This window comes from Siniperca chuatsi, linkage group LG1 (assembly GCF_020085105.1).
Source record: "Siniperca chuatsi isolate FFG_IHB_CAS linkage group LG1, ASM2008510v1, whole genome shotgun sequence".
Classification (NCBI taxonomy): Eukaryota; Metazoa; Chordata; class Actinopteri; order Centrarchiformes; family Sinipercidae; genus Siniperca; species Siniperca chuatsi.
In genome coordinates, this window is record NC_058042.1 from 4,546,993 (window position 1) to 4,565,680 (window position 18,688).

Genomic DNA, 18,688 nt, shown 5'->3' on the forward strand with positions numbered 1-18,688 from the left:
ACGGTCACAATAAACATAGTGAGAGAAAAGAAATATAAAAAAACAAGTACTGCAAAAGTCGAGAATCATAAATCTAAAATTTACCTTAAAATTGTGAAAAATATGTCCAGATGTCCACAATATAAAGAATATGTGCAATGTGCAAAATGATAATAATAAGCTCACCATGATCAAGTTGTCAGAGAGGTTCTGACGTAACACTACAGTCATTTTTAACACCGCTCATGGACAAAACAGCAAACCCTTTGCCCAAACGGCAGTGCATATTTATGGCCACCAAGCAATATTCCTCATTTTTTTGGTTGATCTCCTCACCTTCTTGTCAAGTGCCACCATCAGGACAAAATCGCTGCTTGACCAAAACTTTCGTCCATAAGAAATGATCTAAAAAAAACAAAAAGTCCAACGGCCGGATTAAGAGTTAAAATTTGCTGAGCTTGACTCGACTTTTCCTCTAGTGACACCCAATGTAGGAAGCAGGGCTTTAGATTTTGTTAGTGATATGTAAATAATAATGTTTTGGATAATTGATCTGTGTGTGTGTGTGTGTGTGTGTGTGTGTGTGTGTGTGTGTGTGTGTGTAGGATGTAGCTGATAACCAGATCGATACAGGTGATCTCATGGAGTGTTTGGTTCAGAATAAACACCAGAAGGAGATGAACGAGAAGTGTTCAGTCGGCGTCACACACTTCCAGCTGGTCAGTGATCGCGACGACATCTGTCTCTCTGCACACTCTGTCTTGCTCTACGTTAATTTCTAGTTTCACTGCAAGTACTTCTATAAATTCAAAACTAACAGCAGCCAGTTTTCATATTCACTTAACTCATTTGGGAGATTCCAAATGATCTTTCTGTGCGTCTCTTGTGTGTCTCTTGACTTGAGTGGAGTTTGGTGTAAAGTTAGGCACAAGTGGTTAGTTTTTGTTTGTGGGGTTTTTTTTTTTTTGGGGAACATTTCTACACATTTTCTATTGTTAATATAAATTTAAAGGATTGTGCGGCCTTGGCAGAGGTGTGCGATCTCTGAGTGCTTCTGTGTTGTTCTCTGTTGCTCTCGGTCATTCACACACCTTTGCTTGATCTTTCCTTTAGTGTTCCACATTAGATTAGTGGATCTCAAACTTGTTTGTTCTGTCCTGCCCCCTTCAGAAGCCGAAAAAAGTTCATAAAAGAAATTAGCACTATAGCATCAGCAAACCCTCCCCCCACTTTGACAACCACTGGATTATAGTAACAATTAGTTTCAGATATTTCTTACGTTAAAATAATAGACATTTTGTCCCATCCTCTGCAAATTAGTTAACATTAGCACGTTTTGTTCGTCTGCTTCTGTGAAAGCACCATCTGAAACAGCCGACTGTATTGTGTGGTCATTTTAATCTCCTCTGGACTGACAGCTGGTCTTTCATAAACTGACTTGCTCAGCTCGTATCTATAAGAGTGTGAAACTTTAATGGTTCCCTCTGTGATATTGAATTGTTACAAGATGCAGGACAAAAGAGAGAAAAATGAAGAAATTAAGGAGACAGATGACACTGTTTTGCTGCGGTTGTTGCTGTTTTAATATGAGCGATATCAAGAAATGTGATAACACTAAATGTCCATTTCTCCTTTCCTCTCTGTGCTCAACGTTCAGGTTCAAATGAAGGATTTCAGGTTCTCCTATAAGTTCAAGATGGCCTGTAAGGAGGACGTTCTCCGCTTGTGTCCAAACATCAAGAAAAAGTGAGTTCAGTTTCCATGAAAACATCCAGAAAACTGGAAACTTAATTTGCATTTGAAGCTTTTTTTTCCCCCTTGTTCCCTTTTGTTTTTTTCTTTGCAAAACACTTTGTGAGCAACCAGTTAGTTTAAAGTGTTTCATGATCTGATTTGATTGGACATAATTCACACTTTCCGTCATGTCCATCGCCCCGCAGGGTGGATGTGGTCATCTGTCTCAGCACCACGGTGAGGAACGACACGCTGCAGGAGGCGAAGGAGCAGCGGGTTTCACTGAAATGTCGTAAACAGCTGCGGGTGGAGGAGCTGGAGATGGTACATGACACACACACACACACACACACACAGCTGATCCCGTGACTTTTCATACCGCCAGGTCAACATTTCAATTTATTTAAAAAAAATTGTTTATGCAAAACTAATAAGATTCCCATCAGTCTCAGCTGTATTTTGAATAGTGTAATTAGCAAATGTTTGCATGCTACTGTATCATGCTATACTAAGTGAATATTGCAAAACATTATGCCTGTTAAACATCAGCATGTTAGCATTTAGCTCAAAGCACCACGGTATCGCCTCACAGAGCCGCTTGCGTGGCTGCAGACTCTAAGTCTTGTTGTAATATTGGGGCCGATACGGACATATAAAAAACCCTGATTATATATTTCCTGATGTTTATATAAATTGATCAATATAAGAAATAATGTACGTGATGACGGGTGCCTTCTCGGCCAATCGCATTGTTCAACTACGAGCTTATGGACCAGTTGGCGTTCACGTTTGGTGACTTCACACACCAGAGCTTGTGTTAGATCCAGGAGCAGTTTTCTGGACTGCAACCAAGTTTCATTAAAGGTTTATAACAAATGAACACATTCTGGGGGAAATACCTCATAATACGTAACAATGTCTCAAAATCAAAGTGTGAAAACAAGCGTCTGCTATTTGGTTTGCCGGTAAACCTTCAAGCGAATGTAACACCATGACATTTTGTAGCTGCAGTTTTGTTAACTTTTGTAAAAGAAAACTCCCCTTTCTCCTCTCCCTCCCTCTCAGTCGGAGGACATTCGGTTGGAACCAGAGTTGTACGATCCCTGTAAGTCCGACATCAGTCGTCTGTGTCCCAACGTGGCCTTTGGTAACGCTCAGGTAAGGAGCATCAGACAGTACAAACAGCTGGAAAAAAATCACAAATATCAGAAATTTTAGACCTCCTCTGCTCTACCCTTTCCTCTTCCTCCTCTTCACTTTGTTCCTCCCCTCTTTTCCCCCCTCTGCCTTCTCTCCTTTCCCCTCTTGCTGCTCCTCAGATGATCGAGTGTCTGAAGGAGCAGAAGAAGCAGCTCAGTCAGCGCTGCCACCAGCGGATCTTCAGGCTGCAGGAGGTGGAGATGACCGACCCCGAGCTCGACTACCAGCTGATGAGAGTCTGCAAGCAGATGATCAAGGTGACGAAGAGGAGGAGGAGGAGGCGGCGGGGAAAGCATTGGGATTTTGTCTTTCTTTTCTGATACCAATTGCACCTATTTGGAGTAATATAATTAATATGTTTGGCAACATACAGTATATCATGAAAAACTGTATTTGTAGTGATGTGTCTTTGATTTTGTTTGTGTAGTGTGTTGTTAGTGTGTTCTAAAAGATAATTATGGTTTCATACAACTTACGTCTTATATTTGCAGTTTTGACCATCATTCTTATTGGTAGTTTTGTACGAACAGCTGTACTCGCATAATTAATGGCTGAGATCTGGGAACACAGGGACTAAACAGAAGTCAAATCAGGGAAAGAAACACGATCATGCAGATTGTAAACAGGTTAGGCAAAATGTATTACTCAAAGTGTTTGTTGTAAACATCCGTCACAGTTTACAGAAGCTGAAGCTTCCTGCTTCAGCTTTGACCAGTGGGGGAAGAAGTATTCAGAGCCTTTACTTAAGTAAAAGTACCAAAACAACAATGTAAGAATACTCCATCACAAGTAAGTCTGCAGGACAGAAAAATACAGTATTATCAGGAAAATGTTCTTAAAAGTAAAGTAAAAGTACTGCTTCTACAGAAGAAATGGCCGTTGACTGGCTTATTATTATATAAACAAACAGAAAAACTGGCTCAACCCCAGTGTCCTTAATGTGTGATGGTGCCGACCCAAAAATCACAAAATGGCAAATTAAATCGTCAGCACTCGCAAGTAGTCAGGTCGGCGGTCAGGCCCCTCCAAAGGGTCACCAGAGAACTCAGAGGGGAGAAGAGTGAAAAGATTAATGGGAGAGGAAATATCTTAATATTTTGGGAGTTTTCTTTAATCTTTTGTTGTGAAATATTGGAAAATTTTACCTCCTCTGAAGTTTAGATGGTTAATCACTCGCTAACAACTCAGACATCTGAAACGTGACACGGAGTCCCAACCAGACACTCTTCTTTTATAAGGGATCACAAGCCAGAAAGATTGGAAACCAATGGTTTAATCTTGAACAATGTGTTCAAGAACATGTTTTTTCTGTAAAATATATATCTGAAAAGTAACTAAAGCTGTCAAATAAATGTAGTGGAGCAAAAAGTAAAATATTTGACTCGGAAATGGAGTGTAAGTATAGAGTAGCAGAAAATAGAAACATTTGAGTAAAGTACAAGTACCTCAAAAAGTACAGTATTTGAGTGACTGTACTTAATTACTCTCCACCACTGACTTTGACCTACCGTACTTAATGTAATTGTGCACACACAGTTTCCCTTTGCAATGAGGGACTATTAGCTGCATTTCTGTTGCACTCACTTTCAGTTTTACTTCCAAATAAAGTGGTTTAGATAATCGGGTTAAACTGTTGGCTTCGTTGTAGCGACGTCACCGGGTTCCCAGATCTCAGCGGTTGTGATAAATCAAAATGATCCTTGAAGCGGTTTGGTTGTTGATGGAATTACAAACACTCTCCTGCAGCGGTTCTGTACTGACGCGGATGCCAGAAACGTCCTTCAGTGTCTGAAACAGAACAAGAACAGCGAGCTGATGGATCCCAAGTGTAAACAGATGATCACCAAGAGACAGATCACCCAGAACACAGGTCAGTAAAAAGTCTGGAGTTTACTAATATGAAAGGAGATTTAATGAATCTGAACCTGATCTGACTCAACCTCACAGACGCCCCTTCTCCTCTTCCTCCTCCTCCTCCAGACTACAGGTTGAACCCGGTGTTGAGAAAAGCTTGTCGAGCCGATATCCCAAAGTTCTGTCAGCCCATCCTGAACAAGGCGAGCGAGGACAGCGAGCTGGAGGGTCAGGTCGTCGCCTGCCTCAAACTCAAATACGCCGACCAGGTCAGTCGGCGACTACATCACAATCAGCTTCCTAAAACCTCTGGTGGGGACTACAGTAATGTGAAAATATTATACAACAGACTAACAGTAACAAACAATAAAACTTATTGATAAGGATAAAATGGTGACTGGATAAAAAAGTGCATCAAACCAGCAATAAATAAAATCTGAACACAAATGTGGGATAAAGGCCTAGTTAACCACAAAGACCTACACTTTACTCAGATCTAACCATTGTAGGGACAGGTATAGTGAATAGTGGACTAAAATTTAAATGAAAATAAATAAAATATTTCTTGTAGTCCTATAAAGTTGTGTTGGGTTTTGAAATTACAGGTACATTGTTTCTACAATTAAATATGTACGTATTTTAATGGGGGGGAAAAAAAGAATGAATTCTGAAACACTGGTGGTGATTGTATTAAATTGTGTGTTTTCTGGCTGTGGTTTGGTTCAGAGGTTGTCTCCAGATTGTGAAGACCAGATCAGAGTGATTCTTCAGGAGTCAGCGCTCGACTACAGACTGGACCCACAGCTGCAGATGCACTGCTCAGACGAGGTACGTACACACACACACACACACACACACACACACACACACACACACACACAAAAAAACCCTCTGGTCTATTTTGGATCTCTGGCTGTCTCTGCATCAAACCCACTCTTTCTTTTCCTGAATTTTCCCTCAATATGTTCCTGTTTTCTTCTTTTCCCTGCAGATCTCCAGGTTGTGTGCGGAGGAGGCAGCAGCTCAGGAGCAGACCGGTCAGGTGGAAGAGTGTCTGAAAGTTAACCTGCTGAAAATCAAACAGGACGGCTGTAAAAAGGTAAATAATATTTACTATTGTTGTTCCGTCCAGTGCACTAATTTAGGATTATTTGGCACAAAGGTATCGTTGGCTATGACTCTATCCTGATATTTATTGAAAATCCTCAGACGGCATCTTGGACTTAGCCACTGTCTCTCAAAATCTTTGCTTCAGTGTTGATGCACAAAAGTAATCTTATATACAACTACTTGAGTTAGTTGACAACGTGTCATCATTTAGTTACATTTGCCTTATTATAACGAGGTAATGCAGTTAATGTATCAACAGGGACTGTTTTAAAACCTTTGTTGGTGTCTTCAGGTGTCTGGACTGAAGGAAATGTATTTATTAACCAACAAGCTTGTGGTTTGTTTTAGAAAACATCCACACGAGTTTGTGAGGATGGATGGACTTTTGTTGGAAATAGTTTCAAATGCCTTTATATTTATTTTATCCTCTGCGGTGGCCTGCCTTTAAACTCTGCCACTGAAAAGCGGCTCCACTTCTTGACTCACAGGGGAAACAGTCGCAGATACTGTTGCATCCATTTAAATTTCATCCATCCATTTTCTTCCGCTTATCCGGGGCCGGGTCGCGGTGGCAGCAGGGTGTGCAAGGTACTCCTCCTCCTCCTGGGGGATCCTGAGACATTCCCAGGCCAGATGAGATATAATATAATCTCTCCAGTGTGTTCTAGGACTACCCCTGGCTCTCCCACTACTGTACTGGTGCAACTATGCAGCTTGACTGGACTCCACCTGGACGACAAACCGTTGTCTACCAGCATTAGGCATTTAGATGATTCTACAGGTGGTCTGAATGGATTTGGTGTTGGTGCAGAAACTCCGCTTTGTTTGCTCCATCTTCCACCTTTCCTTGTTGTTCTTCTTGTTTGCAGGAAGTCCTGAACATACTGAAGGAGAGTAAGGCGGACATCTTTGTGGACCCGGTCCTCCACACAGCCTGCGCTCTGGACCTCAAACATCACTGTGCTGCCATCACACCCGGCAGAGGACGACGTGGGTGCTTTCACACAATATATTTCTATTTGTACAGAACTTTTCCAGACTCATAACGATGGATCAGTTTTAAGATGTGAAAGAATTCAAATCGGAGACCACTCACTAACCTGTGACTAACTAACCAGTAGAGTTGATGCCTTTCAGAAGGTTTCCCACTGTGTGTTTAAATGTCTTAATGTTTTGCTCCCTCTTACCATCCAGAGATGTCGTGTCTGATGGAGGCGCTACAGGACAAGAGAGTTCGTCTGCAGCCTGAGTGTAAGAAAAGACTTCAAGACCGCATCGACATGTGGAGCTATGCTGCAAAGGTAAACACCAGGAGGAGGCATTTTCACCTCGTCACAGTTCCCGCAGTCTTAAAAAGACTTTAAATAAAAAGTATCAAATGTCATCTGCGGTAGATTTGAACGAACATATATGTATATCTACTTTTGCGTTGTTTAGTTTTTGTCTTATTTTAATCATCACTGTTCTATTTGTATATAGGCTCATTAGCTTACACTTAAAGGAATATTTGGACATTTTGGGAAATACACTACACTTCTTGCTAAGAGTTAGATGAGACTGATATCACTCTCATATCTATGAGTAGCTAGAGCCAGAAGGCGATTAGCTTAGTTTAGCATTAGCACTGGAAACATAGGCAAAAGCTAGCCTGGCTTTCTCCAAAGCTCAAAAATAAGCTTACCAACTCTAAAACTCACTAACTGACATGTTGCATCTCTTCTGTTTATTCTGTACACAAACAGAAATGTAAAAATGACAAGTTGTGACTACTAGCTATTTCTCGCCACCCGAGCTAAGTGCTCAACGTCAATATGCTAACATGCTGATGTTCACCATCTTAGAGTGTTAGCATGCTAACATTTGTAAATTACCACTTGACACAAAGTACAGCTGATGCTAGTGGGAATGTAATTAGTTTTGTAGGTATTTGAGAACATATTAGAGAAATTAACATTTGGACCTGATGATGGCGCTTGATGAAGTTAATGCAGTTCATCCTCTGGGGACCATGCATGTTTGTACCAAATTTCATGGCAATCCGTCCAATAGTTGGTGAGATATTTCACTTAAAGCCCCAATGACAACTTGCTGGTGGCACTAGAGGAAAGTCATTAGGATACATCGTGTAGGAACCATGAATGTCTGAACAAACCTTCATGGTAATCCATCCAATGGTTGTCAAGATATTTCAGTCTGGACCAAAGTGGGGACCAACCGACAGACAAACATTTCCGTCCCACGCCGCTAGCATGGCTAAAAAGCTGTATTACTTTGCTACAACAGTAACCTTTCTGTCCTGTAGGTGGCGCCAGCAGAGGGCTTCTCAGACCTGGCCGTGCAGGTGATGACATCGCCCTCCAAGAACTACATCTTGCTCATGATCACACTGAGCGTGTGCATCCTCTTCCTGGTGGGGCTGCTGTGCGGTCGGATCACCAAGCGAGTGACGAGAGAACTGAAGGACCGGTAGAGGACGAGCGCTCAGACACTTGGGAAAAGACTGACTCCCCGCACCTTCCTCCTCTTCTTCTTCTTCTTCTTCCCCTTCCTCTTCCTCCTCCTCCTTCTCCTCCTCCTCTTCCTCCTCTCTCAGATGCCCGGTCTGTAACCAGCCAACCTGCACAGTGCCAACGCCAGTTCATACATCTGGAACTCATCTGGCTGCCCCCCCCACTCCCTCACGAAAACCTTTCATCTCTATTTGGGCATTTCCAAACTTCGAGAGAGCACTGTCTGCCTGATTGGAGTGTTTGTCCTTGATGATCATATTTTTCCCCCAAGAAAACCTGCTTTTGCCGAGGATGACGTTTGGGGTTGGATGAGAGGTCGTCCGGCATCCTTTTAAGCGCTGTTCATGATGTGACTGAGGGCTGCTGCTTCTGAGTTTAGGATTGCTTTCCACTCGTTGAGTCCTGATGCTTTTTGTGATATTTAACGGAGACTGGAGCATGTAGAGCAACAGGAAATTATTTCTTTCTAAGTGACTGCGGCTGCCTGAATCGCACTCGGAGCAACTTGAAATCTTGGGGCAAACTTTGGGGTTGAATTCTGTGACGTTCCTGTTGCTTTTAAACATTTTCTCATCAATCACGAAGTCCCGTCCTCTTCACTCCTGTGCAGGATCACAACCAGCTTGCCAGGTACGGCTCTCTACAATCCAAAACTTGAGGTGGCTGAACTGGTCCAAATGTAAAGATTCTTCTGGATATTTTCACCATGACCTGTTTAGTCCCCAATCCCTGTTCTCTGTTGCCTTTAATGAACCAACACAATCTGTCACATAACACACAGAGGCTTCATTTTCCGCGTTTTAACACCGAACAGTGCGGCAAGTTTTCTTTGTTTTGTGAGGGAGGAAGTCTTTGAATGTGTTATCCAAATTAACAAACATGAGACTGGTTTTCACATAATAGGAAGTTCCCTTTTTTTCAAATGCCTGATCACTTATGTATCGATGACATGCAAGAGATCAGACCACGCTATTAAACCTGCAGTGAGCTGCTAACCCACTGAAATGCTTTCCCTCAGGCCGTTCACTCTGCAGGCCTTCGAGCCCAGTTCTAAATTTCTGGCCCTGATCTAATTATTTGATGTTTGTTTCCACCTACTTCTAAAGTCCCATCCTGCATTTACACTCAAAACAACCTGCATGTAAAATGTGCACATGCAAGTCACAGGTAATCATTTCAGTTTTTAAAATGCCATTTCACACAGGGTTGAAAGATAATAGCCTATTCTCTTTAAATTAGCCTAGCTTAGCATAAAGACTGGAGGCAGGGGGAAACAGCTAGCCTGGCTCTGTCCAAAGTTAATAAAAACACCTCTGAAGCTCACTAATTAAAACACTGTGTCTCGTTTGTTTGATTCATACATAAACAGAAATGTAAAAACAACTATTTGTGGTTTCACGGGGAGTTACGTACTGGAATAATGTTTTGGCCAACAACTGCCGGGTGCAGTGACCTACTGGAGGCGTCATGGGTCAACACCGCGAGGTTGCCAGGCAACCAGCAGAGACGCTGCACAGGAGCGCTGGACTGACTGATAAACTGTTTATTTCTGTTCATGTACGGATTAAACAAACGAGATATAATGTGTTAACCAGTGATCTTTAGAGGTGTTAGGCAGGTGTATTTTTAACTTTGGACAGAGCCTGGCTAGCTGTTTCTCCCAGCTTCCAGTCTTTATTATAAGTTAAGCTAATCGCCTCCTAACTCCAGCTCTTATAAACCCACTGTACGCCACCTGTCCTGCACCAAACAGCTTTTACTGTTGCCCCCAAGTGGCCAAACAAATCTACTAAAGCAGCTTCAAGTGGTCTTGACTGCGGTGGGCGGGGCCTGTGGGCCACAGTGAGGCTCTACTATCTAGTTGGGAAGCACCAAGTGCAGCAGTCAGGGTGAATCTGGGTGACTGGACTATTCTGATCTGTGTGTTTAGATCAAAGTTGCATATGACTGATTATCTGATTCAGATAATTCAGATTTATTTCTACATATGACTATATCGCCTGAAGCTTGAGCTGACTAATATCTATGTACATTTTCATTTACATTATATATACATACGAGCAAAATATCTGTACTGGGTCTGTTTTTAATTTCGACGTTAAACTAACTTGACATTCAGAAGGAAGTTTCAGTGTCCCATCATCTAAATGCTGTTTCAGAGGCACTGTTATCCAAACAACTGCTGATGAGTATCAGATGCATCAAATATTAGTTATATTGAAGTTAAGTTACAGAAGAAGTTTGGCTTTATGCGGACATTACAACAAAATCCCATGAGTCAATTTTGGGAAACCCAGATGGAAAATTATCGCTCAGTATTTTACAGATATTCAAGCCATAAACATATTATTGTTTTTGTTTCAGGCAAATGACTTGTAACTTTAATTGTAACTACAGAGATGCAAACATTAGTTAGCATTTCAGTTGTTTTTGCTGATTGAATTTTTTATTTTGCACTTTAACTTGATGTACGTTTGTCGTTGACATCAGCTGATGGACAATGAGCCTCATTCATCTCATTCATTTGTAAAAAGATTTCTAAAAAGTAACCACAGCTTCCTTTTTAGCAAATGTTTTGCAGCTTTTGGTTGTATATTAATATTTGTGAATGATTTGAAAACAGAAAAAAAGTTATGGATGCAGCATTTACACTATATTTTCTGCTCATTTACAAAAGTTAATGAAGCTCAAGTTGCAAATCATTTGGAAACACATTCTCGAAAGATTTTGAGTGTGTAAAAAAGAAACGTCCTCTATCTGAAAGCCGAGCCGAAGCCGTCGGCTCGCTGCTTTGAGCTTTTCTAAATGATCTTTATGTTCCTGTATGTGTCTGCTGAAATCAGATGTTGAATCAGAGCGATTTAACAGGAAATAAACACAGCTATCATAACTAGTTTTGTACGTAAGTCTCTACGTGTACAAACTTTATCGGTGTGCAGGTTTTTTTTTCTTTTTACATTATGCCATGTAATATGAAGCTGTAACAGATTTATCATTGTGAGATTTGATTTTGCTGTACAGATAAAATTTGTCAATTTAATAAAACTGTCTGCAGATTTTCATATCTTTGGCTCAACCCGAGTCTTTTTAATCTAATTTTTAAATGTCCATGTCCTGAGTCTGAAAATAACACAAACAGCATATGTTCTTATCTGACTGCAGGTTGAAAGGAAGAGGCAGAGAACTTGTTAAAATCTTTGTGAAAACAGCTGAAAACAGACAAACAGATATAACATGAGGTAACTCAGCACTTTCTCTTACTGTATGTATAGACTTTGGTAGACACAATCTAAGGCAATCCAGTACGACAGCGCTGCATTAAATTGTATCTTTGTGATGTCTTCTTAGCGTTTATTTAACCACGATGGTCTCTTGAGATCTGTATTTCTGTTTCACAATGGCAGCACAATTATGTTGCACTAACTAGAGGATGAAGAAAAAAAATGAGGAAGGGGACAAATTGCGGAAGACAACTGAAGAACGAAGGAATTGAACCAGATAAAACGTAAAAGGTATTTAAAATGTATTAAAACACACCATTTCAACAGAAATGAACGCTACGTATTCGAATACAGTAGTTACTCAATGTGATCAATGTTTTTTTAAACGCTGTCAGACAGGCAGTAGTGGAAGGTACATTTACTCAAGACCTGTACTTAAGTACAATTTTCAGGAACTACATTTATTTGACAGCTTTAATTACTAACTTTTTAAGTTTAATAACACGAACTATAATCAACAAACAAATTATGATGTATTTTTATAGATTAAGAAAACTTTATTGATCCCTGGAGGGAAATTCACAAGTTATCCAGCAGTATATAAAGTAATTAAAATGAACATTACAGCTGCAACACTAATGTATCAATAAATATAATCCATTAATGAAATATACATTATTCTTTAATGGACCATTCTCAATAATGAGTACTTTTACTTTTGGTACTTATTTTGTGGCTAATACTTTTGTACTTTTACTTGTAACAGTGTTTCATATGTGCTATTACTACTTTAACTTAAGTAAAAGAGTATTTCTTCCACCGCTGCGTCAGACAGGTGCTGAATCCACTCAATGGTCATTTGTGATGCTGTAGTTCGTGCTGGTGAAGTTCCTGACATTTTTTTCAACAATGTAAGTTCCTTTAAATTTTTTTTTTGTCAGGATAATTTTTGTGTTGTTTTAATACTCATTTCGGCCACAAGAGGCTGAAGTGCGCCACTAGCCCATGTTCTCATAGGACTAAAAGCATTCACATTATCTTCCAGGTGAAGCACCGATTAATACATTTCTAGCCAAAAGAAAGACAAGACAGTAATGTTACATAACTTACACAAATATTATGCACTTGTGTTTGGAGTGCATGAAGAAATTAAAACTCACCTGGAAGGAAACATGAATGCTTTTAGTCCCAGATCAGACTTAGAAAATGGATCACCTGAGATTTGTTTTCCTCACTTGCCTTTCAGGGCTTCCGTAGGATTGGTGTTGTGGCCAACAGTTTTAATTATTTCAACTTACTTTCTGAGAAATCGTAATTTTGGCATGGCGGATGGGTCTAAATATTACAATAGCCATGAGCCTCGGCCACTATGGAGAAAAATCCAGTCAGAGGCAAGAATCAGAGCGGTAAGAAAATTCATAATGCTTCGTTGTTGAGATTTTCTCAACACTAATCTTTAGCTTCCACCACCGTTAGCAGCGCACGTCAGTTTTAAGCTTGTGATTTCTTGCCAAAATGAACACTATATTAATTACTACTGTACGGAAGCAATATGAGGACAAAAGAAAGTCTGTTAAACTTCCAATTGCAGAAAGTTTTTTATTATTTCTTCCCACTTTATGTACTGGACATGTAACAGTTTTGGAAAGAAAAGAACAGAGAAGGAGCAGCACAGTAGCGTTAATTTCTCTATCATCTCTTATTATTTGGACATCTACATGGGTTAGCTGTAGCGACGCTCAGATCATTAGGACAGAGGAGGCTCCCTCACACACAAACCACAAACTTAAACATGAAAACCCCAAACCAGACAAAATATCATCACTTAGTTTAGATGTCTGAGGTGCCTGTGCTTCATGATTGCAGCACAGCAAAACAAACTAGCAACAAACCACCTTCCACAGGTTAAATGACCCAAATCTAACAGTCAACTTTACTCTCCCTGCCTTAGTCAGTCGAAATTGAAGAATGATTGCTAAATTAAAGAGGAAAATAAATTAGAAAGTAAATAAGTTGACTGTAAAAATGCTATTCTTAAAAAAAATAATAATTAAAGAAACAGTTTACACCATCCATAATCAAAATCAGTTGATTTGATATAAACATACAGCTATCACATTAAAAAAAAAAAAATCAATAAAAAGGAAAGAAAGTGAATTCAGTGTCACACCTAGTAACCTACAAAATAACCGAAGCATACCGTTGTCAAGCTAAATGAAGAGAGGGAGGGGGCAGGAAAGGTTCACAGCCAATCAAGTGCTGCCTGTACAATCTGAGTTAAAACATTTTAAAGTCCAGGTAACAGGAGATCTACTGGTTTCTACTGGGATCAGACTGGAGGTCATCAGCAGGTCATCACCCAGACAGCAGGGCGGCGCTGTAACATTTCTGGCCTCATTGACTAAGGCACTGACAGTCTTTCATTGGGTTTTTTTTTGTTTGTTTTTTTTCCATCTCTTTGATTCAAGCAGCAACCACCACCACAACTGAGCGGAGAAGACGACAAAGCGGTGCCTCCAGTTGCAGTTCCTCTAATGGCCACTAGATGTTGGATTCAAGAAAACACCAAGACTGAAATCTACTGAAAAAGTCCCAACTTCTCTATTAAAATTCAAAATGTATCTTCCCCCCCCCCACAATAAGTTTATTTCACTTCTCTTAATGAGTTGATTTTATTTAATAATGAGAATACTAAATCTTAAATAAAGTAGACATTTTTGGAAATACGCTTAATCACTTTCAGATCAATACATCTCTCATATCTCATACAACCGATTAGCTTAGCTTAGCATACAGACTGGAAACGGGGGGAAACAGCTAGCCTGGCTCTGTCCAAAGGTAACAAAATTTCCTTTTCAACACTTTAATCTTTAGCTTTCACCCGCTGTTAGCGGCACACGTAAGCTTGTGATTGGGTGTTTCTTGCCGAAATGCAGCTTGTGAGTCGTATTTAACTCAAGCCTTGTGACAGGAGGACAAAAGAAAGTCTGGAAAATTTCTGGTCTTTATGCTAAGCTAAGCTAAGCTAAGCGGCTGCAAATCGTCAAGAAAGCTTATTTCCCAAAATGTCAAAACTATTTCTTTAAAAAGAAGCATGTTTTGGGGTGTGTTTGATTGACAGACAGATGTTTGAGCCAATCACAGTCAGCCGTGGTGGTTGCTCATTGTTGCTCATCCCACCTCAGCTCCACCCAGGTTTTGTCTTTCTGACTCTAGTGACTGAAAATGATAACCAGAAAAACCAAAATCCAGAGTTTGATAAAACGTCCCGTCAGAAATCGATGGGTGACGTCCCAGAACTTACGTCCATGTTTTTCTACAGTGTCCTGTCTGTTCATGATGACAGGCCTCCGGAGACTTCTCTATGCCTGTACGCTTCTTTCAAAAACAACAATGTCGTTGACCACAGGCCGAGTAAACAGCCTTTCACAACAGGTGGCCTTTTCCACTGGCTGATTTTCAAAAACGTAGTTCGAACAACAGAAAAACAAACAAATTCGGTGACGAGTTTTACAGTCAGTAACCAAAAACTGTCTGGTTTCACTGTCTACATGTCAGCACTAGTAGCTTGTGATTGGTCCTGGCATCTTGAGTGTAGTTGTACAATTGGCTGGATGACCAGAGAGGGCGGGTCATCAGGAAGCAACAGCCTGGACGTAGTTGGCAGGGTAGAGGCCGACCTGGCCGCTGCTCAGCCGTCCTTTACACCAGCCCTGCTCGTCCTCCTCTCCCAGCTTCAGCAGCTCCTCGCCTGGAAGGAACATGATGCAAAGTCAGTTCACTGTCATAAATTTAAAATTAAAAGCATTGCGTTTACACTGAAAGTGGGAAGAAGCATTCGTTCACGATACAGATAATCAACACTGGAAGAGATGAGGGCCACCTGTCCCAGTTTATCAGTCCTGGTTCAGGCGAAGCAGAGCTGAGCTGAGCTTGGCTAAGCTTTTCCAAACTAAAAGGTCTCTCCCTCTGTGGTCCCATCAGGTCCCATTAACTCTGTGTCCCTCTAACCCCCTGTGCGGCACGACCGCCGCAGAGACGGACTAAAGCTCCACAGATCTGCCTGGTTAAACCACGGCCAACCAGAGCAACGGTACCTCCTGCTGAAAGGTGAGTCACCATCCAAACAAAGGAGTACCTTCAGCGGAAGACTCATTCCCCCAAAATGCACCACAGGAAGTCATTCCTGCCTGTGGCCATCAAACTCTTTAACTCCTCCCTCTAACTATATGACCCTAAGTCATTAAACTGGACATTGATCATTACATCTCTGCAATACTTGACATAATTGTGCAATATTCTGTGTTAATACTCCTGTGCAATACACTCTTTTCAGTTTAAAATTCCCTATTTATTGATATTGATATTTATTCATACATTATTACTGCTGTGCAATATCCTCCGCCTCATTATAATCTTAATAAGCTACACTTAACTTGGCAGTTCATGCACTCTTACTTTATACCGTATTATTATCATCAAACGGTAAACCCACTTTGTACTTCACACTTGTTTTAATTTTATACTTGTACCCACTTGGTACTTAGTTTATTTTCTGACCTGTATTATAGAGTATTATATTTTTTGCTCAGTACTTCTATCCCTGTGTGCACTGACGTGATAGTGAGCTGCTGTAACAAGAGTTTCCCCTCGGGGATCAATAAAGTGATTCTGATTCATCCAGAGAATAATCACCTCTGCAGCTCCACAGAGCTTTTTAGCCTATTTTAGCTGAATGTTTGGTTTTACAGCACATTATTGTTTGGTCTCATTTCTTTCTAATAAGGACAACCCACATTATTCAACATTTCTGCAAATGTGCCAGTGTTAGCCAGACACCTAACTTTCAACCGCAGCCTCAGCCCCCTCTTTTTGTCTCGCCTAATAAGACAATAAACACACTGAAAACAATCCTCGTTATTCCTTGTTGGCCTCTGCCAGAGTTAGCGATATGCTACATGTGTCTTCACTCTTCTTAGAGCTTTTTTTGGGAAATAAATTATGTGGAAACACAGCCTGTAACACCTTAAACAGGTTAATGTGATCATAACTCAAAACTTATACTAACAGGGATGGGAAAAGACCTGAAGAAGTGGCCTTGGATTGCGAACATAATACAATAGAAATATTAAACAACTCACACACAGCAGGTTCTGATAAACCCACTGTTCACTACCTACCTACCTGCTGTGTTGCTAGTTGTGTAAAAAAATACATTTGAAAAACTCAACAGCAACGTCTCTTTCCAGAACTCACACCAAAACAATCTATAGGACAAATAGCACTACAGGTAAGAGGGAAAATATGTATTTTTGATTTTGGGGTGAACTGTCCCTTTAAGATTCCCCCCCAGTTTAGTGGCTATGGCTTTATTTCATCTGGCAGTGAGGAGTTTTATGTGTTCACACTGAGCCCGGGGTTCATACGATGCACACTATATGCAGGGACGGACAATTTTCCTGTACCATCATCTAGTGATTTCAGGATCATCATGCCATCAGAGCCAATAAGGAGCTTTGTCAACCCCGAATATTTGCTTTCCTTTAGTGTCAGGCCTGCAAACTCCTGTGGGATGAAGAAGGCGACAGTTCTGAGAATCGGGCTGAACTTCTGCTGCTTATTATTTCTTTTACTGTACACACAGTCACATAGATTCTTGTAGGCATATCATGTTAATACAGGTGATTTTTACAACAAAATTCATACGAATTCAGCTGAATTCTCTCTCCCTAACCGTGACGAAATAGGTAAGACTCACTTATAGCTCCGTTCCTTTCCGAGAGCCGGCTCTTTTGGCTCCCAAACGGCTCTTCATTTAGTACCACTTCTGCTGGTCGCTGCCTAAGTTACTTTCTTATTTGTTGCAAGAAATAAATATGCAATTCATATTGATGGTTAAAAAGTGGGATGTGTCAAGAATAACTAACCTAGTTGTATAACCAAAATAACACATTACTAATGAAATAGCGTGGTTAATAAATAATTACACAACTCTATACAGGCACATACATTTGTGTCAGTAAGCAACACATGGGCCCCCCGATAACTGTGCTGCATTCAGAGATTGAAAAGATATTTAGGGCTGACGAACAGTAACGTTAACCACGATAAACAACAGGGATATGACTATGTACTGACACTCACCCACAGAAACACACACAAATCAGAGAGGCTCTCGTAGTAGACCCCCTTCCCCTCCACCAAATAATACCCTTCAGATCTACACAAATCATCAGGATGCCATATTTTTCATTCAAAACAGCAAATTTGGCCGAAAGGCGACAAGTTTGTAGCTATGTGTGGAGTTACACTTTAAATATAGGACACTATAGGAATAATTACCTTCAAGCATTGACAATATTCTTGTCATAAAGATCATTTGATTACAGTATTTGTCTGTAAATACTACATGTCTATACAGAGAATGCTGTATATCTAATGACAGTGATTCATCAAACAACAAATTATATCGATAAATTGAAGTCTCTTATCTTATTCTGTGTTTTCACCGAACTGTATTTCATTTCTGTTCATCACTTTTTCTTTTAAGCACTTTAGATCAACTGTGTTGTGTATAAAGTCCTTTATAAATAAAAGGTGACTTCACTTGACTTACCTGACAGGCGAGTGAATGATATAAGGATTATTATTATTCTATGATAATCCTTCAAATTAGGATGAAACATACAATTAGCATTCTTGATATTCACATAGATGTCAAAACATCCAGCGGATCAGGAAGATAAAACCACTCAGAAAAGGTTTTATTTCCAACAAGAATACCTGAGTTCTTGGGTGAGACGGGTTAAATATTTAATACAGCTGAGTTTTTCATTTTTAACTAAAAAGAACAAACTAGAACAGCAAGTTATTCCATCAAAATAAAAGCATCAATCCTCTGACTATCTGTACTGATTTCACATTTATTTGGTGCTGAACTCAAAATGCTTTTATTTCCAAACAGAACTCATCAGCAGCCAGAGATGATGTCAAGCTGCACACATCATGCAGTGAGGTGTAGCAGAAACACACAGTTCTCATGTTTTCATCAGAAACGTTTGCAATAATGATCCAATTCAA

The 18,688-nt window shown here is 40.3% G+C and overlaps 2 protein-coding genes across 6 annotated transcripts in view; one reads left to right on the plus strand and one right to left on the minus strand.

Annotated features, from left to right (window-relative positions):
• Positions 1–11,451, plus strand: part of LOC122885607 (Golgi apparatus protein 1-like) — a 32,382-nt gene extending 20,931 nt beyond the window's left edge. For both annotated transcript variants that reach the window (XM_044216959.1, XM_044217049.1), the window contains 12 exons: positions 585–698; positions 1,637–1,725; positions 1,920–2,037; positions 2,779–2,871; positions 3,033–3,170; positions 4,660–4,783; positions 4,894–5,036; positions 5,494–5,595; positions 5,759–5,866; positions 6,747–6,867; positions 7,072–7,178; positions 8,180–11,451. In XM_044216959.1, coding sequence (XP_044072894.1) covers positions 585–698; positions 1,637–1,725; positions 1,920–2,037; positions 2,779–2,871; positions 3,033–3,170; positions 4,660–4,783; positions 4,894–5,036; positions 5,494–5,595; positions 5,759–5,866; positions 6,747–6,867; positions 7,072–7,178; positions 8,180–8,347 — 1,425 coding nt within the window. In that variant the 3' untranslated portion in view covers positions 8,348–11,451. The remainder of the gene's footprint in view (positions 1–584; positions 699–1,636; positions 1,726–1,919; positions 2,038–2,778; positions 2,872–3,032; positions 3,171–4,659; positions 4,784–4,893; positions 5,037–5,493; positions 5,596–5,758; positions 5,867–6,746; positions 6,868–7,071; positions 7,179–8,179) is intronic.
• Positions 11,452–13,176: 1,725 nt separating this feature from the next.
• Positions 13,177–18,688, minus strand: part of pacsin3 (protein kinase C and casein kinase substrate in neurons 3) — a 39,878-nt gene continuing 34,366 nt past the window's right edge. For 3 of the 4 annotated variants that reach the window (XM_044217776.1, XM_044217608.1, XM_044217692.1), the window contains one exon: positions 13,177–15,359. In XM_044217776.1, the coding sequence (XP_044073711.1) occupies positions 15,244–15,359 (116 nt within the window). In that variant the 3' untranslated portion in view covers positions 13,177–15,243. The remainder of the gene's footprint in view (positions 15,360–18,688) is intronic. The other variant, XM_044217850.1, reaches the window with a different exon arrangement.